Below are 27,950 nucleotides of genomic sequence, written 5' to 3' on the forward strand. Positions count from 1 at the left end.
TGACTTGGATGAAGGAACCAAGTGTATTGTAGCCAAATTACTGATGGTACAAAATGGGTAGAAAAGCAAGTTGTGGGAAGGACACTACAGTCTGGGTATGCCTTCAATACATGGCACAGTGGTTAGCACCACTGTCTCAACTCCAGGGACCTGGGTTCAATTCCGGCCTCGGGTGACTGTGTGGAGTTTGCACTTTCTCCCAATGGCGGCATGGGTTTTATCTGGGTGGTCCAGTTTCCTCCTGCAATACAAAAATGTGCAAATTAGGTGGATTGGCCATGATAAAAAATTGCCCCTTAGTATCCAGGGATGTGTAGGTGGGTGAAGTTCTGAAGATATGGCGGGGTGTGGGCCTAGGTAGGGTGCTCTTTCAGAGCGTCGGTGCACACTCCAGGAGCTGAATGGCCTCCTGCATTATAGGGTTCTATGATATATGGACTACAGTGGTTCAGGATGGCAGCACACCACCATCTACACATAATGCACAAAGATTCGCCACAGATCACCTGCACAGGCAGTTCATGTGATTCATCAGCAATTAGGTCATATCTTGGTGTTTGTTCCATTAGGCATTCAATCTTACTGAAAATCAATGATGCTTTCAAAACACAGTAGAGTCATAGAGGTCTATAGCACAGAAAAAACCCTTCAGCCCATTGCATCTACGCCAGTAAAAACAACCACCCAACTATTCTAATCTCATTTTCCGGCACTTGGCCCTTAGCTTTGTATGCATTGGCATTGCAAGAACACACCTAAATACTACTTAAATGTTCTAAGCCCAGGCAACATGCTGGTAAATTTCCTCTGTACCTTTTCCAGTGCTGTTGCATCCCTCCTATAATGTGGATTCTAGAACTGCACACGATGGGCGGAATTTAATGGAAAGATTTCCAAGTTCATTTGTGTTGGGATTTGCAGGGAGTTTCCCACCAGCTCTGCCGGGGAGTTCCCCACCTCTATCAAATGACACTTGGTCACTTTTTGGGCCCTGGGGAATTTCTCTACGGTTTAGCCCACACTTAGAAGCTGAACTCTGAGATCGGGCCGCCATTTTGAAAGGGTGCCCCAATCTCTAACTGAGCTTGTGAGGTCCCCCCACCCATGGGCAATGTAACCCCACCACACACATGGACATTACCCCACATCCCCCACCCTTCAAGTCACGCTCCATCCTCCTTTCATGGATATGGCCCCCTGGCTCTTCGCAATGCCACCTGGGCATCGTTGCACTGCCACCCTGGCAGTGCTCCTGCCAGCTTGGTATTGACACCTGGGCATCCTGGCAGTGCTAGGGTGGCAGTGGAAGAGCCAGAGAGCACCCTGCACTATTCCTGACCATCCAGGGGCCTAGGATGGACTGGGCAACCTAGGTGGATTGGCCATGCTAAATTGCCCCTCAGGTTGAGGTTATAGGAATAGAACAAAGAACAAAGAAAGGTACAGCCACAGGAACAGGCCCTTCGGCCCTCCAAGCCTGCGCCAAAATGCTGCCCATCGAATCTAAAATCTTCTACACTATCGGGGTCCGTATCCCTCTATTCCCATCCTATTCATGTATCTGTCAAGATGCCCCTTAAATGTTACTATCGTCCCTGCTTCCACCACCTCCTCCGGCAGCGAGTTCCAGGCACCCACTACCCTCTGTGTAAAAAAAAAAAAAAAAAAAAAAAAAAAAAAAAAAAAAAAAAAACTTGCCTTGTACATCTCCTCTAAACCTTGCCCCTCACACCTTAAACCTATGCCCCCTAGTAATTGACCCCTCTACCCTGGGAAAAGGTCTCTGACTATCCACTCTGTCTGTGCCCTTCATAATTTTGTAGACCTCTATCAGGTCGCCCCTCAACTTCCTTCGTTCCAGTGAGAGCAAACCAAGTTTATTCAACCTCTACTCGTAGCTAATACCCTCCATACCAGGCAACATTCTGGTAAATCTCTTCTGCACCCTCTCTAAAGACTCCACATCTTTCTGGTAGTGTGGCAGAATTGAACACTATACTCCAAGTGTGGCCTAACTAAGGTTCTATACAGCTGCAACATGACTTGCCAGTTTTTATACTCAATGCCCCGGCCAATGAAGGCAAGCATGCTGTATGCCTTCTTGACTACCTTCTCCACCTGTGTTGCCCCTTTCAGTGACCTGTGGATCTGTACACCAAGATCTCGCTGACTGTCAATACTCTTGAGGGTTCTACCATTCACTGTATATTGCCTACCTGTATTAGACCTTCCAAAATGCATTACCTCACATTTGTCCGGATTAAACTCCATCTGCCATCTTGCTGCCCGAGTCTCCAAACGATCCAAATCCTGCTATATCCTCTTGACAGTCTTCATCACTATCCGCAATTCCACCAATCTTTGTGTCGTCTGCAAACTTGCTAATCAGACGAGTTACATTTTCCTCCAAATCATTTATATACTACAAACAGCAAAGCTCCCAGCACTGATAGGGCGGGGGATTGGGCCTAGCTAGGGTGGTATTTCAAAGTGTCGGTATGGGCTGATTTGCCGCCTCCTGCACTGTAGGGCCTTTATGGTCAGCCCATCTATAATCCCCTGTAATTGAAGGCCACCTCCTTCCAAAAGAAATGTTGGGGAACACTGGGTTTAGTAAGAGGGAGGAACTGGAAGGAGATCAATATTAGTAGAGAAATGGTGTTGGGAAAATTGATGGGATTGAAGGCTGATTAATCCCCAGGTCCTGATAATGTACATCCCAGACTACTTAAGGAAGTGGCTCTAGAAATAATGATGCATTGGTGGTCACCTTCCTGGATTCTATAGACTCTGGAACAGTTCCTGCAGATTGGAGGTAACTAATGTAACTCCGCTATTTAAAACGGGAGGTAGGGGTGGCATGTGGCGCAGTGGTTAGCACTGGGACTGCGGCGCTGAGGACCTGGGTTCGAATCCTGGTCCTGGGTCACTGTCCCTGTGGAGTTTGCACATTCTCCACATGTCTGTGTGGGTTTCACCCCTATAACCCAAAGATGTGCAGCTTGGTTGGATTGGCTATGCTAAATTGCCCCTTAATTGGAAAAATAAAATAATAGGGTACTCTAAATTTATTTTAAAAATTAAAAAAATTTTAAAAATGGAGGTAGAGAGAAAACAGGAAATTATAGACCAGTCAGCCTGAAGTTGGTAGTGGCGAAAATACACAAGTCTGTTATAAAAGATTTAATAGCAAAGGACTTGGAAAACAGTGGAAGGATCGGACAAAGTCAGCAAGGATTTACTGAGAAGTCTTACAACACCAGGATAAAGTCCAACAGGATTATTTGCAACGTCTAGCTTTCAAAGACAATTGGCTTTGTCTTTATATGCTGTGTTTGTGTAACCTACCTCTTACAGCAAGACATCCCTGCTCCTGTATGCTGAGGATACATTTGGGACAGAGATGAGGAGAAATTTCTTCACCCAGAGAGTGCTGAGCCTGTGGAATTTGTTGCCACAGGACATAGTTGAGGCCAAAGCATTGCATGTAGTACTTTGCATCAGTGTTCACCAAAGAAAAAGACGTTGTGGAAGATGATTCTTGGGTAGGGTGTGTGGACAGTCTGGGTCATGTTGACATTGAAAAGGAGGAGGTATTGGGTCTTTTAAAAGATATTAAGGTAGATAAGTCTCCTGGGCCGGATGGGATTTACACCAGAATACGGAGGGAAGCAAGGGAAGAAATTGCTGGGGCCTTGACTGACATCTTTGTATCCTCATTGGCTACAGGTGAGATCCCAGAGGACTGGAGAATAGCTAATGTGGTTCCGCTGTTAAAGAAAGGTAGCAGGGATAATCCTGAAAACTATAGGCCAGTGAGCCTCACGTCAGTAGTAGTAAATTATTGGAGAGAATTCTCAGGGACAGGATTTGTACCCATTTGGAAACAAATGGACTCATTAGCAATAGACAGCATGGTTTTGTGAAGGGGAAGTCATGCCTCACTAACTTGATCGAGTTTTTTGAGGAGGTGCCAAAGATGATTGATGAGGGGCGGGTGGTGGATCTTATTTACATGGACTTCAGTAAAGCCTTTGACAAGGTGCCTCATGCTAGACTGGTACATTAGGTGAAATTACACGTGATCAGAGGTGAGGTGGTAAGATGGATACAGGACTGGCTCGGTCACAGAAGGCAAAGGGTAGCAGTAGAAGGGTGCTTTTCTGAATGGAAGGTTGTGACTAGTGGTGTTCCACAGGGATCTGAGCTGGGGCCTCTGTTTGTAGTGTACATAAACAATTTGGAGGAAAATGTAGCTGGTCTGATTAGTAAGTTCATGGATTACACCAAGGTTGGTGGCATGGCAGATAGCGTTGAGGATTATCAGAGGATACAGCAGGACATAGATTGCAGACTTGGGCAGAGAAATGGCAAATGGAGTTTAATCCAGACAAATGTGAGTAATTGGTTTTGGTAGGTCTAACATCGAGAGGAAATATACCGTAAATGGCAAAACTCTTAGGAATATAGAAAGTCATAAAGATCTGGGCTTGAAGGTCCACAGATCTTTGAAGGTGGCAACACAGGTGGACAAGGTAGTCAAGAAAGCATCCGGAGTGCTTGCCTTCATCAAGTATAAAAACTGGCCAAGACATGCTACAGTTGTATAGAACCTTGGTAAAGCCGCACTTGAAATATTGTGCACAATTCTAGTTGTCACACTACCAGAAGGATGTGGAGGCTTTGGAGAGGGTGCAGAGGAGGTTTACCAGGATGTTGTCTGGTCTCGAGGGTGTTAGCAATGCGGAGAGGCTGAATAGACTCTGACTGTTTTCATTAGAACAACGGAGTTGTAGATGACCTGATAGAGGTCTACAAGATTATATGGGGCTTGGGTAGAGTGGATGGGCAGGCACTCTTTCCCAGGGTGGAGGGGTCAGTCACCGGGGGGCATAGGTTTAAGGTCCGCGGGGCAAAGTTTAGAGAAGATGTGCGAGGCAGGTTGTTTTACACACCGGGTGGTGAGTGCCTGGAACGCGTGGCCAGGGGAGGTTGTGGAAGCCGATACATTAATGGCATTCAAAAGGCATATTGACAAATACATGGATAGGATGGGTATGGAGGGATACGGCACAAGGAAGTGCTGAGTTTGGCAAAGGTTGGTATCATGACTGGTGCAGGCTTGGAGGGCCGAAGGGCTTGTTTTGGTGCTGTTTTGTTCTTTGTTTTTTATAATCTTTATTGTCACAAGTAGGCTTACATTAACACTGCAATGAAGTTACTGTGAAAAGCCTTCAAGAAGCAGTTAGACGTAGCACTTAAGGTGAAGGAGGTCAAAGGATATGGCGGGGGGGGGGGGGGGAGTGGGGTTAGGCTATTGAGTTGAATAATTAGCCATGATCATAATGAATGGCAGAGCAGGCTTGAAGGGCCGAATGGCCTCCGCCTGCTCCTATTTTCTGTCTTTCTGTGACCAGCCATCTATATTCTCCTGTAATAGTTGTTTAGTGAACGGCTGTTAACAAATGTGTCTCCTAGTATAGGTCATTGGTGTTTATGGGTCAACACATAGAGTAAGGACTAGACGGGGTAGATACAAGAAGGATGGTCCCGATGGTAGGTGTGTCCAGAACCAGGGTTCACAGTCTGAGGATACGGGATAGGCCATTTAGGACAGATGTGGAGAAATTTCTTCACCCAGCGAGTGCTGAGCCAAGGCTGTTTGAGCCTCCAGCCTCAGGAGTGTATGTGTTTGGTAAATAAAGAACAACCTGGGTCTTCCTGACTCTGGGAGAAGTACAACGTCTGCATGCAGAGCTGTTTCAACCTGTCTTTGATTTCTTTCTGACCTGGCATTTATTTAAGTTACTTTTGTCTGTGCTATTGCTGTCAGAGTTATGTATTCTGGTGAATGAAATAATGTGCTGGTTTAAAATGATTTTCATATGTTTGTGTAGGGAAAGTTCACTTGACAAAGATGGTGGCTATGCATTTTCATAAGTTCTTATGAGAAAGCATGCACCTGAAGTGAATTTTAGCCTCTCCCCTAAAGCCAAAAGAATTATGGTAATTACTGCCTGAACATGAAGGTGTCAGCAGCCACACTTCTGGCCGGTAATCTTAGAAGTTTCATGAGATTTCTTAAAATTTATTCTATGAAGTCACTTTTTTTTTTAAAAAAAGAAGCAGTTTTCATGTCAATGTTTGTAATGGAAATATTCACTCCATAGGAGATCTGTAGACAACATGAAAATAATTATGTATTCAATATTTTTTCTAAACAAACACAAATTTTGTACAATGGAACGATGCACTTTATTTAGTGCGCCTTCAATTTTCTTTCCACTCCTTTTCAGCGCTTACATTATCTGTGGGGGACTTGTTCCCAAGCCTCCGTAGATTCTGTTCTGAAATGGTGGCCAGGGAGCATAAGGGTGGCTTCATGATGGTTCGCGCTTTGGAATCCACTCTGCTGTTAATGCAGGTGAATAAGGGCCTCAGTCAGAGGTTTGAGTTAGTGCCCCAGTGTCAGATAACCTGCACTGAATGGATTATTTAAGAACTTTATAATTTGGGCATGTTATTGGCTGTTGATGAATCATTTTTTTGTTTGTCTTTCAGTAACCTTCGAAAACGACATCGTGAGGATAGGATAGCAAGTACAGCGCAGAAGGTGCATAGAATGAAACAGAAGCTAAGTGAAACTGAGGTGAAACGAAAAAGGTGGTTATATTGGAGACCTGTTCTCATTAACGTTGCTGCAGTTGCTACTCTTGCAGTTGGAGCTATTGTTTGCTGCTCTATGTACTTTCAATGATAAATTGTATAACTATGCATTTAATGGTGTTCAGAGACATTACATCTGAGGTGTAAGGCACTGAGGAATCCTATATCCCTTGCACAAGAGCAAGATGTTTGAGGATTGACAGGTCAGAGGAGGATGCACTAGAATGGAGGTACTGTTTAAGTTCCACTCACAATTTGCAACACAGATTCTCAGGTTCTTGTATTGCCTGGTGTTTGGATAATTAAAACAACCAAATAGAAGAAACATCCTGTTGTAAATATGTTATCAGACCTGTGCTGCAATAAACATTCAGTTAAAGATTGTGCTTCCATGAAAAGTGGGCTTTCTCCTGTTTCTTGCTGATATTTTCCAGGAGGAATTTATTTTTTTAAATTTTTGCCTCACAGTGGGACACCTGTACCGAGCAACCTGGGCATTTTAGTAGGCAGGTTTGAGTATCCATTCCCATAAAAGTTAAACCAGCAAGCAAGCGAGAGAAAATCCACTAACTGCCTTGTCACTGGTCCTCTTCCTTATTGCTTAGACCTGCTGCTGCTGTTCTGCATTTTCTTAAACTGTTTTTCTTCTTTCCAATCGGTAGAATTGTTACGCATTCAAAGCATTTCTATAGCTTTTTTAAAAAAAAAAGCTCAGCCTTAATTATTATTAAATAATTATTAAAATTATTTTGGATGGCATATTTTTCCATTTGTTTCTGTTTATACTGCTGTTAGTTAGTGACTTAGCAAAGGCATAGGAAGATTTTTGGAAATACAATTTTTAATTTCCTTTCATTGACTGAAGTATTTGGATTGTTTACTTGATCGTTATGTATGTATAAAATACTAGTTAACTCCTTAACCCATAAGAGGTTTCCCAAAACGAAAATGCACTGTCCTTGACTTTCTGTAGCCAGGTCTTTCATTTTCATGATTGTATGGAATATGTTTTCCAATTTTGAGTATTGAGATTTTCACTAACTTATTTTTAATTATTTACTCAACATTTTGATTTTATGGACATGCTATCGATATTTAGAAATAATAGCCATATCTTGTTTTTTCTTCTTTTTTTTTTAAACAAACAACTGACCGTGTTGTAAAGGCACTGTTGCACCAGTGCTGGCAGGAGATGCTTCTGTGGGTTAAAGAGTTGAGAAGTGTTTCTTGCTAGTGCTGATTAATGATGTTAATATCCTGAAATGAAACAGTAGAACACATTTATGTATTGGCCTAGAAAAGGGCAATCTGTTGACACAAACACAACAGATCACAATTTAAAAAAACAAAACAAATTGTTGTAGTTTTACATTCCAATGAGGCCAGTTGAATAAAATTTAGCCTTGAGGACCATTTCGTTATATTGTATATTTGTATTAGAGATGATGCATCATATTATAAAATGAGTGGTTGTTTTAAACTTGCTGGTCCAGGACCTGAGGATCTAAATTGTATAGACCCGCTTTAAAATGGACTCCAGCAGTACTCATTGCCATAAGTAATGATTAATGACCCATGCCAACGCATTTCCATTCTTTCACAACATAAATCTGGTATTGCACGTTAAAATGTATTATTTATTATTTGTGTGTTCCTTGATGTTCAGACCATTTTTTTGTTTTTATCTCCATCCTTTTTATTGAAAAAAGAGAGAAAATTCCAGTTCTTGGACCAGTTATTTTTCAGTTATATGGGGAAGTGGGGGGCATATAATAAAATTTGTAAACTTCGATAAACTTGCATCAATAGGCTTAAAAATGGATTGTATCAATAATTTATACTAGAGTTATTACTGACAGACAACCATAAGCAATATGTAATGCAGTAAGGATATCCAGTGCTGTTGTTACACTTTCGTATTGAAGAAGAAAGACCACTTACCCCTCCACCCAATTCCTCAATGTGACGGGTGGCACATTTGCAGGCAACGCTTATTTTCACAGACTGGATGTACACTTGTTTTGCTGTTCCCTTTCATTAATTCTCTAGTACACAAACTGAATATTTGATAAGTTAAGTTATGTTTCTTATTCTGCTTTTCTTCTCATGTAGGACTAATGTTGTAGTCCAATATATGAGGAATTTTCCATGTTCTGGGCATTTTTTTAGTACCATAAAAGCAATTGCATCTGAAAATTGTGTCAAGAGTTGTTAACGTTTTTCTTTCAGCTGCCATGCATTTAAGAGATAGTATATTGTAGTTCTTGTAAAATTAAAAAACATGGAGAGATCAAATGGCAGATACCTTATGCAGATACACCATGCCCATGTCTGGCAATCATTTTTCTTTTGAAAAATAGTTTACTTCAAATTTTCAACGTTCTAACAACAAATCAACACAAAGCCCCCCCCACCCATTGACGGCAACCAGATCCCCCAAGTGTAAGATAAACCAACCCCATCTCTTGTGGAACCCCTCATCTGCCCCTCTCAGAACAAATTTCACCTTCCCCAAATACAGGAAATCCAATAGATCCCCCAGCCACACCGAGGTACAGGGGGGCAAAGCTGACCTCCACTCCCAACAGGACCCACCTGCGGGCGATCAACAGGGCGAAGGGTAAGATGTCTGTAACTCCAGCAAGTCTGACACCCTGAATATGGCCTCCAGGGGACCCAGCTCCAAATCCATGTGTAGAACCTCCGACACGGTGCTGCAAAACGACCCCCAAAATGTCTCCAACTTCGGGCGGGACCAGAACATATGAGCATGATTGGCTGGGCCCCTCCCACACCGCTCGCAGCTGTCCTGCACCCCCTCAAACAACCGGCACATCCTCACCTTCGTAAAGTGCGTCCCGTACAGCACTATTAATTGAATCAACCCCAGCCTCGTGCATGAGGTGGAGGCATTGACACTTCGCAGCATTTCGCACCATAACCCCCCCCCCCCCCCCCAACACCATCACTAACCCTTCTTTCCACTTGACTTTAATTCTTTCCATGGTCACCTTATCCTCCTCCATAATCCTACCGTAAATCGCAGCAGCAACCCCACATGCTAGCCCCTCCACCGACAGCACCACACCGCCAACAACGAGGAGGACGGTGTCACCAGGAAATTTAGGAAGACCTATCTTGAGAAGTTTGGCACTTGTATATACCTGAAGCCCTCCTCACGCTGGAGCCTAAACTTCACTCCCAATTCCTCCAAGCTTGCAAACCGCTCCTCCAAAAACACATCCTTCATCTGTTTCGCCGCGCTCCCCTCCCAACCCCCGAAACCTCGCATCCATCCTCCCTGGCTCAAACCCATGGTTCCCTCTTGTCGGCATCACCCTCAAGCCTGCCATCAACTTAAAGTGCAGTTGGAATTGCCTCCAAATCTTCAGTGTGGCGACCACCACGGACTACCTGGGGCAAACGGTGGCGACACCATTGCCAGTGCCTGCACACCCCAACCATTTACAAGAACCAGCCTCCATCCGTATTCACAAAGCCTCCGGCTCTCTACTCCAGCCCCGCACCACCTCCGCAGTCGCTGTCTAGTAGTAGTATAACGTCCAGTAGCAGTATAACCCGTTCGGAAGGGCCAAACCCCCCCGACCACTGCCCCCTTTGGAGCACCGCTTTCCTTCTCCTCGCCACCGTCCCTGCCCACACAAACGACAGGACTAGTCTGTCCACCCCCTTAAAGAATGACTTTGGCAAAAAGACCAGCAGACACTGGAACAGAAACCGGAACCATGGCAAAATGTTCATCTTCACTGCCTACACCCGGCCTGCTAGCAACAAGAGGAGACTAACCCATCGCACCAAGTCCTCCTTCATCCTCCGCCACCAGGCTTGTGAAATTAAGCTTGCAAAGTTGTGCCCCATCCTGCGCCACCTGCATCCCCAAATACCTAAAACGAGTTGTTGCTACCCGCGATGGCAACCCTCCCACCCCTGCACCTGGAGAAGACGCCACAATATTTGCTTTTCCCTAAATTTAACTTGTACCCCAAATTTCCTTAGCAACCGCATTATATCCCTCACTGATGAATTGTGGTCTGAATGTACATCAACAGATCATCCACGTACAGAGACACCGCCCCCTCTCCCCAACACCTCACTATCCCCTTCCATAAATCCGAGTCCCTCAGCACAATGGCCAAGGGCTTTAATATCGTGCGTCCACACACATGCTGTTAGATCCTTGTATAACAATTTCATCCATGCCACAAATTTAGCCCAATCCCAAACTTCTCCAGCACCGCAAATCAATAACTCCATTCCACTCTGTCAAACGCCTTCTCCACATCTAATGCCATCACCACCTTCAGCTCCCTTCCTTCTGCTAGAGAAAGCACCACATTCGACAGCCGCCGCACATTCAACCACAGCTGCCTGCCCTTGAAGAAGCCGCCTGATCCTCCCCAATCACCTTTGGGAGGCACTCCTCCAGCCTCACTGCCAACACCTTTGCCAATATCCTGGCATCCACGTTCAATAGAGATTTGGGTCTATTTGACCCACACTCCACTGGATCCGTCTCCTTTTAAAATAATAGTGAGATGGATGCCTGCCCCATCGTCTCCGGTAAGACTCCCTAACCATTGCATCCTCAAACATTTCTACCCTCTGCGGTGCCAACTCATCCTTTAGTTTTTTTGGAGAATTCCACCGGTAATCCATCCAGCCCTGGCGCCTTACCTGACTGCATCTTCCCTATCGCTGCCTGCACGTCTTCCACCCCAATTGGTTCCTCCAATTCCTCCCTCTCCTCTTCCCCCACCTCCGGGCACTGCAATTGCTCCAGAAGTTCCCTCATCTCTGACTCATCCTCCAGCAGGTCCGACTTGTACAACTCCCTGTTAAAGTCTTCAAATGCCTTATTCACCTGCTCCAACGCCACCACCAACTCCCCTATCCCATTCCTAATCTGCAAGATCTCTCCTGCTGCCTGTCGACAGTGCTGGCCCGCCAACAATCGATTGGCCTTCTGACCATACTCATAGATGACCCCCCTCGCTCACCTCTGCTGCCTAACCGTGGATAGAAGATAAAACTTTGCCTGCAACTCCTTCCTCAACAAACGTCCCAGCTCCGGGTCCTCCCCTTATCTCTTGTCTATCTCCAAAATCTCCTCTTTCAACCGCTGCCGTTCCTCCAGTGCCTCCCTATCCCAGCGCCTCCCTATCCATCGTCGCATTAAATAGAATGACTTGGTCCCTCACTACCAACTACAACGCCTCCCAGACCACCAGCAAGACCTCCCCGTTCCGATTAAACTCCTCAACCACCTTCCCCACCTTGGTGCAAATGTTTGGGTCTGTCATCAAACCCACATCTAGCCTCCTTGCCGGCCTCTGGTCTGGACCCTTCCCCAAGACCACATCCACCCAGTAGGGAGCATTGTGCAATATCACGATCGCCGAATTCTCTGCCTTCTTTACCCCAGCTAGCAGCGCCTTCCCCACCATGAAAAAGTTGATCCTTGAGCACGCCTTCTGCACTGGCAAAAAGAGCGAATGCTCTCTATCCTGCGGATGTAAAAAACCTTCACGGATCCCCCCTCCCATCTCCTTCATGAACCCGGTCAACCACCACCACCCTGAAGGGGCCAGCGAGCATGGCCGGGACCTGTCCACATTCGGGTCCAACATCATATTCCAGTCCTCCACCCCCCTCCCCTGCCCCAATATCAACTGGTGAGTGTCCAAATCCAGTATGGCAGCTAGCATTTTCCCCTCAAACCCAACGTCGTCCCAGTTTGGGGCATGCACATTAACTGGAACCACTAGCCTCCCTTCCAACGGACCTATCACTATCATGTTCCTTCCCCTGGGCCCTGGTGTCGAAGAACGAATGAACCACCTGGCTCACCCAGTGCTTCCTCCCTCATCTGGTTCTTTATCCTTAAGGTGGGTCTCCTGTAACAGCACCACATCCGCTTTCAGGCCCTTCAAGTGCAAGAAAACTGGCGCCACTTCACCGGTCCCCCCCCCAACCCTCGCACGTTCCACGTCACCATTCTGACCGGGGGTGTCTCACCACCCCTGCCCTTCCTACCTGCCATGACCATTCCCCTAGGACCAGCCCTAAGTCACTGTCTCTCCAAACCCCCCAACCATTTCCTCTTGAAACCCCTCACCCAGTATCATTCCCATTCCCCCACCATTCATGCCTCCCAGGCCCATCGAAACCTGCCATACAAGTTCCAACGTCCGCAAACCCATCCACCACCACACCTCGCTCCTGTTCACTAGCCCACATTGAAAAAACACACCAACTGCAAACCCCCCCCCTCAACTCCCAACATCCCACGGTCACTTCACCGCGCCAGGGTCCCAGTTTCGATTCCCGGCTTGGGTCACTGTCTGTGCGGAGTCTGCACGTTCTCCCTGTGTCCGAGTGGGTTTCCTCCGGGTGCTCCGATTTCCTCCCACAAGTCCTGAAAGACGTGCTGTTAGGTAATTTGGACATTCTGAATTGTCCCTCTGTGTACCTGAACAGGCGCTGGAATGTGGCGACTAGGGGCTTTTCACAGTAACGTCATTGCAATGTTAATGTAAGCCTACTTGTGACAATAATATAGATTATGATTATTATATTAAACCTTATGGGCCAAGACTGGCCTTAGTCAAGAGCTTTCCTCTCTGGTCCTCCCCAAGCCCATGACGCTCACCTCATTACCCTCACCCCAATCCCCCACATAAATACTGCAAAACCAAAACCTCTGTGTACCCGAACAGTCACTGGAATGTGGCGACTAGGGGCTTTTCCCAGTAACTTCATTGCAGTGTTAATGTAAGCCTACTTGTGACAAAGATTATTATTATTATTATTATTATTATTATTATTATTATCCAAACCCCAAAACCCAACAAACCATAAATCTCCACTGTCCTCTCCAAACCACCCCAGCCCAAACATCTTCAACAGTTAACCATAATATTCATGAAGGGAAAGAACAACATAAAGGAAAAACTCAGTCAAAAAACATCCAAACACAGTCCAGACCCAAGTCTTCTGCCTTCACAAACATCACCGTCTCAAAATAGTAGTTCCTACCATTATGCGTGACCCTTGGTTTTGCTGGGTAGGTCACACCAAACCTCATGTTGCGTTTATACACGCCTCCTGTCCAACCGAAGGTCGCCCGTCTTCTTGCCAGCTTTGTTGTCAGATCCTGATATATACGTACACCTTTGCCATCCCGCTCCACCTCCCGCTTCTGCTTCACCCACCTCAGCACCTTCTCCTTTACTTGAAAATTGTGAAAGCGGACGATTACAGCTCTCATTCTTGGTTTCGGCTGGAGCGGAGCGATTGGTGGGCACTGTCCAATTCATAGTGGGAGGGGTCCTCCCCCTCCCCAATCAACTTTGCCAGTATCTCAGCGAAATACACTAAGCCTCGGGCCCTCCACTCCCTCAGGCACACCCACGATCCTCAAATTCTGTCTTTGTGTCCTGTTCTCCAGGTCCTCTCTTTTGGCTCTCAGCCCTTTGTTGATGTCCGCCATCTTCCGCCACTCCTCACCCATTGAGGTGAACTGGTTGCTATGTCGAGACTATGCCTCTTCCACCCTCTTCATTTTCTCTCCTTGCTCCCGCACCGTCGTCGAAGTCTTCACCAGCTCCTCTCTCATCGGGGCAAGGGCCTCATCTTTGTCTGCCTTTCAAAATGTTTTGAGAACGGCCGCTCAAACTCCCCTGCCATCACTTCAGCCATCTTTTCCACCGTGATGGGCACGATCCCACCTGACAAGCTCTCTCCTGCCATTTGTTTCCCGCTGAACTCCTCACCACATTTGACGGTAGACTTTCACTCACCCCACTAGGTTCTTTCTTCCAGTTTTTGACATCCTTGAAGTGCCTCGGACCTTTCCACAGCTTCTCGCACACGGATTCTCCCCAAAACTTGGTGTAAAGAGCCTAAAAAACACAACGCTGGCAGGAGCCACCAAGCATGCGATCTCCACCTACGTTCCTCACCCGGAAGTCTCCGGAAAACATTTTAAAGTATCAAGACCTGTTCGAGCAAGAACTTGTAAAGTGTGACACATCGGGGCTCAAATTGAGTATAATTGGTATATTATTCAGAACCAGTTGACTAACCCACTGACAAAGTGAAAAGGGTGGGTTTCCTTTAAAAACTGATACTGACTATTGAAAACAATTGCCAGGTAAGGGCATGATTTTTTTTATTTTTTATTGGAGGGCAAAAAACATTTGAAATTGTTACGATCCCCATAGAGACCGATAACATTTAAAAAGAAATTTAAACTTTCAGTTAATAGCCGAAAAAGGATGATACAAGCTCAAATAGAACCTGCAACCTCTTCTCTCTGCTGACTACACCAACTGCTGTTCTTTTCCTTCTGATCCAATGGCTTGGAGCTCAGACCTGGCAAATCTATTTTTTTTTTTGCCAAAGCTGCCCTTGCCCATTGTTCACAGGTCTGAGAATTCCGCTCGCAGGTCGGAGAATTCCTCACCTTGCTCAGCCGATCCTTTCCCTCGACTAAGCCGGGCTTGTTATCAGGTGGAATTTGGAATAGTCACATGACCCCCTTCATTTTAACCTGAATTTAAAGACAGTTCAAAATATCACAATCTTACAAACCTCATAGTGTAATGAAATAAAGTTAAAGCAATATATAAGTTATCGTATCGTTTGTACATTCTCACTGTGGGTCTCACCCACACAACCCAAAGATGTGCAGGTTAGGTGAATTGGCCACGCTAAATTGACCCTTAATTGGTTAAGAAAATAATTGGGTACTCCAAATTTTTTTTTTTTTTTAAATATTATTTCCTCACACCTTCACCATGGTCGAAGCAGCTGCTAGATTATTCCCTGATGCATGGTTAAGATTAGGAGATTGGTACATGAAAAACTGCAGTTATGTTGATGTGGCATCATTCCTTGGTGCAATATGTTGTAGCAAAATCTATGCATTCAGCAAGCATTTTATTGGGCAATACCTTCATACTATTCCTATTATAATATTGTGTAGCAAATTAATTAAATCACAATCTAATGGAACCAAAATAATTGCGGCTCCAGGAAGATTACCTGAAATATTGCTGGTATTTATGATTAGGTTGCTGTTAAAGGCACACATTTTCTATTGAGGCAGTTTCCCTTCATGATTTCTAATGGGAAGATGAAATGATGCTCCCTCCAGGGAAGCTTTGGCCATTTTGTACATTGACATATAAAATCTTTGGATAATTACTCACGATCTGCAAGCGAATGGGAAAGATGAGAACGTGACTGAGGAAGGAAAAAGAGGCAGGTGGTGATTCTTGAAATCTGCTTTCTAAGCGTGTCGTTCATTTTAGCAGATTTGAGCTTTGACATGACAAATCGGTTCCAGCCTCGTGAAGGCGGGTGGAAAGTAAAGGGAGAGAAAGAGAAGTTGAAAGCTCAGGTGCTGCCTGACCTGCTGAGAATTTCTGTTTTTATTATTGTTGAACTCTTGATGCTTTATCAAAGCTTCAGTGATTTGTTACAGGCTGTTTTAACCATTGTTTCCCTCCCTCCCAAATTTTCCAGATGTTTCTTGAAACCCCTGACTTGTGCTGAGGTGCACTTTGACGGGCCTGCTCCGTCAGGTCCTCATAGAGACATGGCATTTTACAGCCTGGAAAAGAGGCCTTATGGCCCATCGTGTCGAGCACCTAACTATTCTAATCCCATTTCCAACATTTGTATGCGTTTTGGGTGCTCATCTAAATACTTCTTAAAGGTTGAGGGTTCTTGCCTCTACTGCCCTTTCAGGCAGTGAGTTCCAGATTCTAACCACCTCTGGGTGAAAAGGTTTTTCCTCCAATCTCCTCTTTACCTCCTGCCCATTACTTTAAATCAATGCCCCCTGATTATTGACCCCTCCACTAAGGGGAAAAGTTCTTCCTATCCACCCCAACTATGTCCCTTATAATTTTATACACCTCAATCAGGTCCCCCCCTCAGTTTTCTCTGCTCCGGGGAAATCAGCCCCAGACAATCCAGTCTCTCTTGATAGCTGAAACGATCCATCCCAGGCTACATCCTGGTGAATCTCCTCTACGCCCTCTCCAGTGCAATCACTTCCTTCCTGTAGTGTGGTGACCAGAACTGCACACACAGCTCCATCTGAGGCCTAACCGGCATTTTATACAGCTCAAGCATAACCTCCCTACTCTTAGATTCAATGCCTCGATTAATAAAGACAAGAATCCCAGAAGCCTTAACCAACGTATCTACCTAACCTGCTGTCTTCAGAGATCTATGAACCTGCACACCAAGGTACCTTTGATCCTCTGTACTTCCTCGGATCTGACCATTCATTATATTCCCTTGCTTCGTTAGTCCTCCCAAAATTACCTCACACTTTTGATGGTTAAATTCCATTGGCACTCTTTGGCTGAGGTAGCATGCTCTTTCAAAGAGTCGGTGCAGACTTGATGGGCCAAATGGCCTCCTGCACTGTAGGGAATCTATGATGATTCTATAATGTGCAGTTTCAAACCTTTGAATTTAGCAAACACTTTACTGTCACGGCCCTCCAAGTGAATCCAAAACACAGAATCCAATAAAAGGGGAAGAGAGCATGAAGTAGGAATGCACGATATCTGCACATAAGTACTGACCTTCCGGCAAAGTTCCCAATTGAACAATGTACAGACCCTTGCTTCTGAGGCACCTAAGAAATGGAATGACCACATGGTACCAAGACTTTGAACCACATGCCCACCAATACATACGGTTAATACCTTGAGATGAGAACAGGAAATAATGAGCATTTTCTATGTATTTTTTCCATCCTTCAATTTATTCCATTTTCATCCTGTATGCCATTGTATCCCCAGATCTAGCCGCCGGCTGCTCGCTATTCCTCGGTCAGGTTCTCATATAGGCAACCGGTGCTTCTAGTTTTACTTCTGCAAGATTCGCCCAATATTAATCCATGCAATCCTTCCTTCCTGTTTTAAAATCCTTTTAGTAATCTTTCCGCTCACTCAAGGCACGCGAGTAGCAATTGCAATGTTGCTATTTGAACCTGAACATTGCCAGTGCCAAACATAATTGGTGAAAATCTATTCCGTGCTTTTAATTTAAAAAAAAAAAGTTGGTGAGCTGAACACACACTCAGAATAGGGGTCTTTAATGTTGCTACATATATTTTAACACTGAATCTCACTTAAGCACTTCAGTTGAACTTCTGAGCACTTATTTTCTTATCCATTGGAAAAAGGAACCATTTTAAAAAATGCATCCCTAAAAACCGTTTACTGGCTGAATTATGATCTACACTCGTGGTTGAATTAAGTTAGATCATCTGTGTTCTCATTAATCTTGCTTTTAGGTTGTGCTCTGTAAAGGTGCCAATCTAGATATTGCATACTTCAAAGCACTTTGCAAGCCACTATGATATATTGTGGCTTGAAAGCCTATTGCAGACCCCGTGTTCCTTGAACATTTAATTTGAAGGTAAGGAGCATTTAACTGAAGCAGTGACTATGAACAAGTAACAGTTCTTTCTGCGGAAAGCAACTTGAAAAAAATTAATTTATTGGATTTGGGCTTTGTTGGAGAGCAGAGATGTACAGTTTACATAGAATTTACAGTGCAGAAGGAGGCCATTCGGTCCATCGAGCCTGCACCAGCTCTTTGAAAGAGCACCCTACCCAAGCCCACACCTCCACCCTATCCCCATAACCCAGTAACCCCGCCCAACACTAAGGGCAATTTTGGACACTAAGGGCAATTTATCATGGCCAATCCACCTAATCTGCACATCTTTGGACTGTGGGAGGAAACCCACGCACACACAGGGAGAACGTGCAGACTCCGCACAGACAATGACCCAAGCCGGGAATCGAACCTGGGACCCTGGAGCTGTGAAGCAACTGTGCTAACCACCATGCTACCGTGCTGCCCGGCAGTTAAATGTGAAAATCCAGACTTTGCTATAGGAAATGTACCACTCCATCCTAAGCTATTCAAAATTTGCATCTAGCCGACTGGGTCTCCAGTCAAGTGTGTTAAACGGTGTGACATTCTTGTATTTGCATTGTAGACATGTGTTAAACTTGCCACAGAAAGTTAGGGCATAGAAATCCTTTGGTGGAGTGGTTCTTAGTTACTGCTATGCAACCTCTGTAGCACTGTGAAGTCTCATTCCTTCTGCTTTTAATTATTGTTGGAGATTTTGAAAAAAGGTTTTTTTGAAAGTTTTGCTTTCATTCTCATCACTCTCTTCATCCAATCTTTTGTTCCCTCTGCCTATTGCACTTTCTGGTCTAACACTGAATTCGCCATTCTAACTACAATTGCTGTGCTGCTTGTGAACAGTTCTTCAATCTGATTGGTTAAGGAGATGCACCGAGGGTGCTGAGCTGTTTGTTCGCCTCTCGACTGTAACTTGCCCTTCAAACCCACAAAAAGTCTACAGACCAGTGCAAGTCATTTGCTACTCGCATCAAAAACCTGTTTAGTGATTCAGTTTATTTGATGAGCAGGTACGTGTGTAGAGCATAAAAACAGGAGACTTCACCTATTGAGAGGAGCGTCGGAAGAAACTAACATTAACTGGTCATAATCTATTTATAATTTCATAATTTTTTTAACTGTTGTCCTTTTTAGTTGTTTATGCAACCTTAGTTTTGGCATCTTGACTCCATGAAATTCCTGAATTATTTTCATGTTTCATTTCATCATCTTTGTCACGTTAATCGGCAATTTTTCCAGTTTCTCTCATTTAGATATGCCTAATTTATTTCCTGTTTTGCCATTATTAATATTCTGTAATAATGCAAATGTTGCACATAAACATTTGCATATGGGCTGTGTGGACATTGAGTCTATCTTGGAATTAATAATAATTGCTTATTGTCACAAGTAGGCTTCAATGAAGTTACTGTGAAAAGCCCCTGGTGGCCATATTCCGGCGCCTGTTTGGGGAGGCCGGTACGGGAATTGAACCCGCACTGCTGGCCTTGTTCTGCCTTACAAGCCAGCTGTTTAGCCCACTGTGCTAAACCAGCATCTGTGCTAAAATTGAAGAAGAACCACTTGAATCTTAACTTTGTTTCTCTCCACAGAGGCTACAAGACCTCCTGATTTTTTTCCAACACTTTCTGTTTTTATTTATGGAGTGAGAGAAGTGGAATTGCTTTGTAGTTGCTGCCATGAGAGAACAGAATGCCATTAGGTCTTATTGAGAGGTCTTGCCAGAGTGGATGTCGAAAGGATGTTTTCTCTTGTGAGAGAATCTCGGACTAGGGATCACTGTTTGAAAATAATGGATTGCCCAAGTAAAACTGAGATGAGGAGAAAATGTTCCTCCGAGGGTTGAGAATCTCTGAAACTCCCTTCATCACAATGTGGCAAACGCAGAGTCTTTGAATATTTTTAAGGTAGAGCTAGATAGAATCTTGATGAGCAAGGGATGAAAAGTTATCGTAGATAAGTGGGAATGTAGAGTTGAGGTTACAATCAGATCAAACGTGGTCTTGAATGGCGCAGGAGGCGCGAGGGGCGGAGTGGCCTACGTCTGCTCCTAATTTGAATTTGTCTGTTTGTAAGAATGTACAAAGGGATTAAGAAAAATGTGGGTATGTTTTGAATAGGAAATAGTGTATTGTATCCTTGTAATTGTTTGTGAAGGACTTGGCAAATGGGGTTGACTGCTTGGTGTAGTTGAGAGAATTGGAGCTATAAAAGAGCTGCACTCACCCTTGAAGCTCATTGACGTGTGCCTTGCACTGAATCCAGGCTCTGGGAAATAATATTCTATGAACTCATTGTGTCTGCCATCAGGCCAGGGGCATCTTGGGACTCTTCTGCCAACAATGAAAAAAAGTGACTTGCATATATTAAGTGCCTTGCACAACCAATTGACATCTCAAAGTGCTTTACAACCAATGAGATACTTTTGAAGTGTACTCACTATTGTAAGGTAGGAAATGTGGAAGTCAATTTGCATGCGGCAGTACGATAGTGATAAGATATTGACTGAGAATAAATATTGACCCAGGACAACAAGGATAACTTCCCTGCTCTTCTTCAAAATAATGCCACAGGATCTCTTGTGTTCATTAGAAATAGCAAATGAGGCCTAAGTTTAACATCTTATCTGGAAGACAGTTCAACACACTCCCAGCACTGTACTGCAACTACACCGTTTTCATCTCGTTCTAATGGGAAACGTTGCGTGCTAATTGGTCGCTGTGTTTTCCCTCAAAACAAGTGACTAAAATTGAGACGATAATTACTCAGCTGTGAAGCACTCAATAGTACTCCTTTGTAGAAGGCACTACGTAAACCAAACTAGTTTTTCTCTTTCTTGCAGTCTCTCTATCACCCCTTCCACATTTCCCACCAGCAGCTCCTCTCATTGTCCTCTGTTGGAATATTTATATCTTAAGCATGAATGAGCTATATATTGTTATTTACAGCACAGAAGGAGGCCATTCGGCCCATCGTGTCTGCACCGGTTTCCAAAAGTGCTACACGGCTAGTACCATTCCCCAGCCCTCATCACTTTCAAATGTGTCCAGCTCTCTTTTGAAACCTCCTATGGCATCCACCTCCACCATTCTCCCAGGTAGCGCATTCGAAATCCCAACAACTCTCTCCTCATCTCACTCCGAGCTCTTTTGCTGACCATCTTGAAATAGTGACCCCCTAGTCACTGACATACCAACTATTGGAAACCGAATATCCTTCTTTACCCTGTCAAAATTGTTCATAATTTTGAACACCTCAATAAGGTTGCCTCTTAATCTTCTCTGCTGCAAGGAGAACAAGCCCAATTTCTCCAATCTTTCCTTGTATCTAAAATTCCACATTCCTGATATTGTTCTAGTAAATCTCCTCTGCATTCTCTCCAGGGCTTCAACATCCTTCCTTAATAGCACGCCCACAACTGAACACAATACTTCAAATGTGGTCTGACCAATGATTTATAGAGTTGCAGCAGAACTTCCTTGCTTTTACACTCAAAACCTCTATTCACGGGCAGCACGGTAGCATTGTGGATAGCACAATTGCTTCACAGCTCCAGGGTCCCAGGTTCGATTCCGGCTTGGGTCACTGTCTGTGCGGAGTCTGCACGTCCTCCCCGTGTGTGCGTGGGTTTACTCCGGGTGCTCCGGTTTACTCCCACAGTCCAAAGATGTGCAGGTTAGGTGGATTGGCCATGCTAAATTGCCCTTAGTGTCCAAAATTGCCCTTAGTGTTGGGTGGGGTTACTGGGTTATGGGGATAGGGTGAAGGTGTTGACCTTGGGTAGGGTGCTCTTTCCAAGAGCCGGTGCAGACTCGATGGGCCGAATGGCCTCCTTCTGCACTGTAAATTCTATGACATAAACCCAAGGATGCAAAAAGCCTTATTAACAACTGTTTCAACTTGCCTGGCCACCTTCAGAAAATTATGAACTTGAACCCTGACGTCCCTCTGCTCTTGTACTCCCTCAAAGTTGTACCATTGAGCCTATATTGTCCCCACATGTTTCTTCCACCAAAGTGCATTACCTGACATTTCGTTGCACTGAGGTTCATCTACCAGATATCTGCCCATTTGGCCAACTTTTCAATGTTTCTCTGAAGTCGCTCAGCGTCATCCTCACAATTCACTATTCTCCCTAGCTAAGTATCATCTGCAAATTTAGAGATTTTGCCCTCAACAGCCACTTCTAAATCATTTGTATAAATCCAAAAAAGCAAGGGTCCCAGCACTGAGCCATGGGGAACACCACTTTCAACTCGTCTCCAGTCTGAGAAATGCCCATCTATATCTCCCCTGTTTCCTATCTCTCAACCAACTTCTAATCCATGCTGCCAAGGACCCATTAATCCCAAACATTTTTAATTCGCTAACCAACCTGCCACGTGGCATTGTATCAAATGCTTTCTAAAGTCCATATGTACAACATCCACAGCACTACCTTCATCCACTGCATTGTCACCTCGTCAAAGAACTCAATTAAATTTGGCGGACATAACCTGCCCTTGATAAAGCCATATTGACTGTCTAGTATCAATTTATTTTTCTCGAAGTGTATATTTATCTCATCCTGCATTATGGTCTCCATCGGTTTTCTCACTGTCAAGCTAAATCATTAAAGGCTTTGTTTTCTTTAAAGTTCAACTCATTTCTGTTCAACTGTGTTTTTGTAAGAATTAAAATTGGGATCAGTGGTTATGCATTTGAGTGCAAATCCATCTCCCTCGGCTGAATAGCTCTCAAAAGCCATTAGAGTATTTAAAAATTAGACAGCCATTTAAAGCAATCACTAATCAGTGATACATGTTTATTTCTTTCGTTCTCTGTCACGCGCACTCACACATTTGACCTATTTAAGGCTTTTAATACAATTCTAAACAGTATGCATTTCACAAACTTGGGGCATCCCAAAGCACTTTGGAACCAATGAAATTGTCCATGTTTTTTTCTCTTGCCCATCCCTTTCTTCCTGAATAAAGCTTTTGAAATTTGACCTCCATGATACTTATATTTCATCGTAATTGTTCCATCTCATTCTCACAATATTGGCCAGCTTAAATGTTGCTGCTACATCTTTGGGAATTGTACATATGGTTCATGCTCAGATCTTGGCTAACAGAACCACCAGTCTGGGCACAAGTATCAGGGGCTGGTTTAGCACAGGGCCAAATTGCTGGCTTTGAAAGCAGGCCAGCAGCACGGTTCAATTCCCGTACCAGCCTCCCTGAACAGGCGCTGGAATGTGGCGACTAGGGGCTTTTCACAGTAACTTAATTTGAAGCCTACTTGTGACAATAAGTGATTTTCATTTCATTTCATTTTCAAGTCCCAGCCAAACTTCTGGGAGAGTCAAGGTCTTCAAGTAAAAGGTTTAAAAACATTTAATGGATAGTTTCAATGTAATTGACAAAATTCTAACATTTTGAATTTTTGAGAGAGTAACAAATGTCTGGTAATTTTAATTTCAAAAATATTCACCCAACAAACAATTAAAAAATGTTGGGAAATGGTTTTGCTATTATAATGTTCACAAACTAATTTAAATGTTGAACTAAGTCATTTTAACATTAAATGTTGACTGAGTGTGACTCACTATATTAAATGATAATGGACAGGAAGTTTGAGTCACCTGCAGGAATTTTAATAATAATATAGATTGTGATTCCCGCGTTAACTCCGGAAATTATCAGGCTAGGCTATGGAACTATGTTTTTGAATCCATGTCCAAAGGTATGCAGGTAAGGTGGATTGGCCATGCTAAATTGCCCTTCGTGTCCAAAAATGTTCGCTTGGGTTACAGGGATAGAGTGGAGATTTGGGCTTCAGCAGGGTGCTCTTTCCAAGGGCTGGTGCAGACTCAATGGGCTGAATGGCCTCCTCCTGCACTGTAAATTCTATGCCATTAATTAAGCTTCTAGTTGCACATTAAAAACAAAACGATGGTTCCCTTCAAATTCATTCTTGAGAGGAAATAGTTGAGAAATTTAAACTTTTAAAAGGTATATTTGGAAATATATTGCCAAGGATATCATAATTCTTATTGTTAGTGGTTTTATTCTAATATAGCTTTTATTATGTTTTTGGAGGACAAATCTTTGTATATAATATGTGATATCATTGCAATATAATGTTTCATATGATGGTTAGCACTTTTGAATATTGGAATTAAAGATAAAATTCTAGATGAATTTTCACATTCTCAATGATGCGTTACTGGAAAGAAAAGACACATGCTGTTGAAGCGTTTCGACTTGCATCATCAGGGCAGGTGCAAGAGTACCAAATTTCAAAGGGGGAACGAGAGGTTCTATTGCGTGAGCAAAGGGTTCCGATTGGTTGGCAAATCTGCTTATGCAGTTGTTTATGCAAACATTTTAGATTATCTTTGCAAAGTAACTATTTGGAAATTTAGTCCTAATACACAAATTTACTGTTTAATATTTTCTTCCAATTCTGTATTAATGCGTATAATGAAAAATAGCAAATCACACATGGAACCGTGTGCAAATGCCAGTCATATTTAGGTTGTTTTTCTATTTAAGGTATTAAAATTATTTTAAATCCTTGGTAGTGTTCCACTTCTCTTTATTAAAACATACTAAGTTTTATAACCTGTTTCAAAATTCTGAAAATTGCATCCTATAATGTAATGTATTAATCACATTGGCCAAATGTTGCATCCAAAGTGAAAGAAAGCATTGAAATGGTTCTACATTTGCTAAGATTCCATTAGCAGACTGATTCACTCTGTACATGTGGTAAAATTCAAAAACCTAAGCTTCAGACAGATTTAGATCCCATACATTAGCAAATAACACAACAGTTGTTTTAACTTATCTGGAACCTGAAGTTCCACATGTCAGGTGTTGTGATCTGAGTGAATACCCTAACAAATTTTAACTCAAATGACTTATTCCCCCAGTGACCATAAATTTTATCCACTGAGTTCTTCATTACAGAAGCAAAATCTTGTGTTCTAGATTGCAATACCTGTGAAGTACTTATTAATGTATGGATACAGTGGAAATGTTGCACTAAATAAATTTAATGTTCTGTATTGTATGTCACAGGCTAAAGACTGTCTGACTGCTAACTCCACAGAACAGATGCCACATTCTGCACCTATTTTTATCAGCCGTGGGAAAACAGAAACAAAAACCCTACGAGGACAGTGAATTCTGCTATGTAGGAGACCTCACATGTAACTGTTTACAGCGTAAACTACTAGATGCAGGAGATAAAACACATACCTGACCCCACGGGACCTTCTGCAGAGGGAGTGGATTTCATGTATTGTCACATGTTTTATAATGCTTATACTCTGTGTTGCAAAAAAATAAAATAAAGCTTTGTACTTTAGTCATTTAATTGTGTTGTATTTTTATACCTTTGTACAGTGTTAATGTTTTGAATTGAAATAAAATTGTTTTGTGTTTTGTAGGGGGAGCTAGTATTATACAACACTGGCATGATGTAAGTTTCAGTAACGGCTTAAAGCAGGAATGTTGTATGGCAAAATTTGACACCAATGAGATATTAGGGCAAAAAGCTTGGGCAAAAAGAGGTAGATTTTAAGGAATATCTTAAAGGGGAAATGAGGGGTTGAAAGACTGAAGTTTAGGGAGGGAATTCCAGAGTTTACGAACCAAGCAATTGAAAGCATAGCCACCACTGGTGGAGTGTTTGAAATCGAGATGCTTAAGAGACTAGAATTGGAGGAGCAGAGATATCCAAAAATTGTGGGGTGTGAGGCAACTATCGTGAAGGAGATGAGTGAGGCCATGGAAGCATTTGAAAACAGTGATGATAAATTTTAAAGTCCAGTTTCAAGTGAGCTTTCTAATTCCATTCATACAGTTATTTAATGCAGACACATACATTGCTAGTTTTAATTTCTGTGAAGTCAATTTTCTTATCCCCTCTATTAAGCTAAATTATATATTTTTGTCCTTGGAATATGGGTGATGTTGGCAAGACGTATTCATGATGGTGACCTTGAACTGCTGCATTCATGTTAATATTTCCCCCAGTGTTGTTAAGCTCATGAATTCTAGGATATCAGCCCATGAACAATGAAGGAATGGAGATATTTGTCCAAGTAGAGATGGTGTGTGATTTATTTACAGCAGTGTTCCAATGATCCTACTGCTCTTGTCCTCTGTTCAAGATCATTAGACTTGGTGCTGCTATTGGAAAAACCTCTGGATTGCTGCAGTGCATCCTATTAGTAATATCAGTTAGTGTGCATGTGGTGGAGAGATCCAGTAACGGACATCAATCAAGCCGACAGCTCTGTCTTGACATGGCTTAAGTGTTGTTACCATTCAGGCAGGTGGTGAGTTTTAAATCTGACTTGTGCGGAGTAGACGGTGAAGAGGCTTTGATGGGTCAGGAGATGAGTCACCCATTGCAGTGTACCCGGCCTCAGCTCTGCTTTTGATTGATTTATTGTCATGTGTACCGAGTTACAGTGAAATGTATTGTTCTGCGTACAGTCCAAACAGATCGTTCCATACATGAAAAAAACATAGGACATACGATAAATAATAGTAATCTTTATTAGTGTCACAATAGGCTTACATTAACACTGCAATGAAGTGTGAAAAGCCCCGAGTCACCATACCCCGGCGCCTGTTCGGGTACATAGAGGGAGAGTTCAGAACGTCCAATTCACCTAACAAGCGCGTCTTTCGGGACTTGTGGGAGGAAACCCATCCAGACACAGAAAATACACAATGTAAATACATAGACAGAGGCATTGGGTGAAGCATACGGAGTGTAGCACGACTCAGTAGAGAAGATGTGTTGAGCGATCAGTTCAGTCCATAAGAGGGTCGTTTTGTTTAGGAGTCTGGTAACAGCGGGAAAGAAGCTGTTTTTGAACCTGTTAGCACGTGTTCTCAGACTTTGATATCTCCTGCCCGATGGAGGAGGTTGGAACAGAGATTAAAATCAGCATACTTGAGACTAGAATTGGAGGAGCACAGGTGGGGAGTGGTCTTTGATTATACTGCCCACTTTCCCAAGGCAGCGGGAGGTGTAGACAGAGTCAATGGATGGGTGGGGGTTTTGTGTGATGGATTGGGCTGTGTTCATGACTCTGTAATTTCTTACGATCTTGGGCCAAGCAGTTGCCATGCCAGGCTGTGATGCAGCCAGAAAGGATGCTTTCTATGATGCACCTGTAAATTGAGTCATATGTGGAGGTCAATGTTATAGGTACAGCATTGACATTTTGTTTTAACAAAGCAGTGTTCCAGTGATCCAATGGGGGTCCCCTCACGCATCGTTTGAAATTGGTGATGGTCAAGGTTAGGTGGCTGGGCTTAATCTTGTTTGAGATGGATGTTACGTTCCACTTGTGTTACCTGACACTTATCAGCCCAAGTGTGATTTGTCCAGTTCCCGCTGTATGTTGATCTAGGCAGTTGCATTATTGGAAGAGTTGTAAATAGAATTGAACATCATAGTTTAATCAGCAAATAGCTTCACTCCTGATTGTGTGCAGGTATATGAAATTGATGGACATGGAAAGCCAGGTAGCTCTATCAAGCATTTAAAAAAAAAAATATTTTGTGGGATGTGGGCATCTCTGGCTTGGCCAGCATTTGCTGTCCATCCCCAATTACCCTCTAGAAGATGGGGGTGAGCTGCAACTTGAACCGCTGCAGTCTATGTGGTGCAGGTTCACCCACCATGCTGTTAGCTCCCCGTCAGGAATAGCGGCTGTCATCAGGGAGTGCTGCTCAAGAAGCTGCACTTCCACTGATGTAACTTCAGGTGGCTGGTGAAGAGGAGGG

At 43.5% G+C, this 27,950-nt stretch overlaps 1 protein-coding gene across 4 annotated transcripts in view; it reads left to right on the forward strand.

The window, feature by feature from the left end:
- The window catches only part of ptpn2b (protein tyrosine phosphatase non-receptor type 2b), a 101,353-nt gene extending 75,835 nt beyond the window's left edge, over window positions 1–25,518 (forward strand). The window contains exons 9-11 of one of the 4 annotated variants that reach the window (XR_011933486.1): window positions 6,562–6,663; window positions 6,792–6,896; window positions 25,221–25,518. Coding sequence is in view for 3 of the 4 variants with exons in the window: in XM_072468429.1 (XP_072324530.1) it covers window positions 6,562–6,757 (196 nt within the window). In the remaining variant the exon portion in view is untranslated. The other 3 variants (XM_072468430.1, XM_072468431.1, XM_072468429.1) reach the window with 3 other exon arrangements.
- Window positions 25,519–27,950: the final 2,432 nt, after the last annotated feature.

The sequence above is a fragment of the Scyliorhinus torazame genome, chromosome 11 (assembly GCF_047496885.1).
Source record: "Scyliorhinus torazame isolate Kashiwa2021f chromosome 11, sScyTor2.1, whole genome shotgun sequence".
In the NCBI taxonomy this organism is placed as follows: domain Eukaryota; kingdom Metazoa; phylum Chordata; class Chondrichthyes; order Carcharhiniformes; family Scyliorhinidae; genus Scyliorhinus; species Scyliorhinus torazame.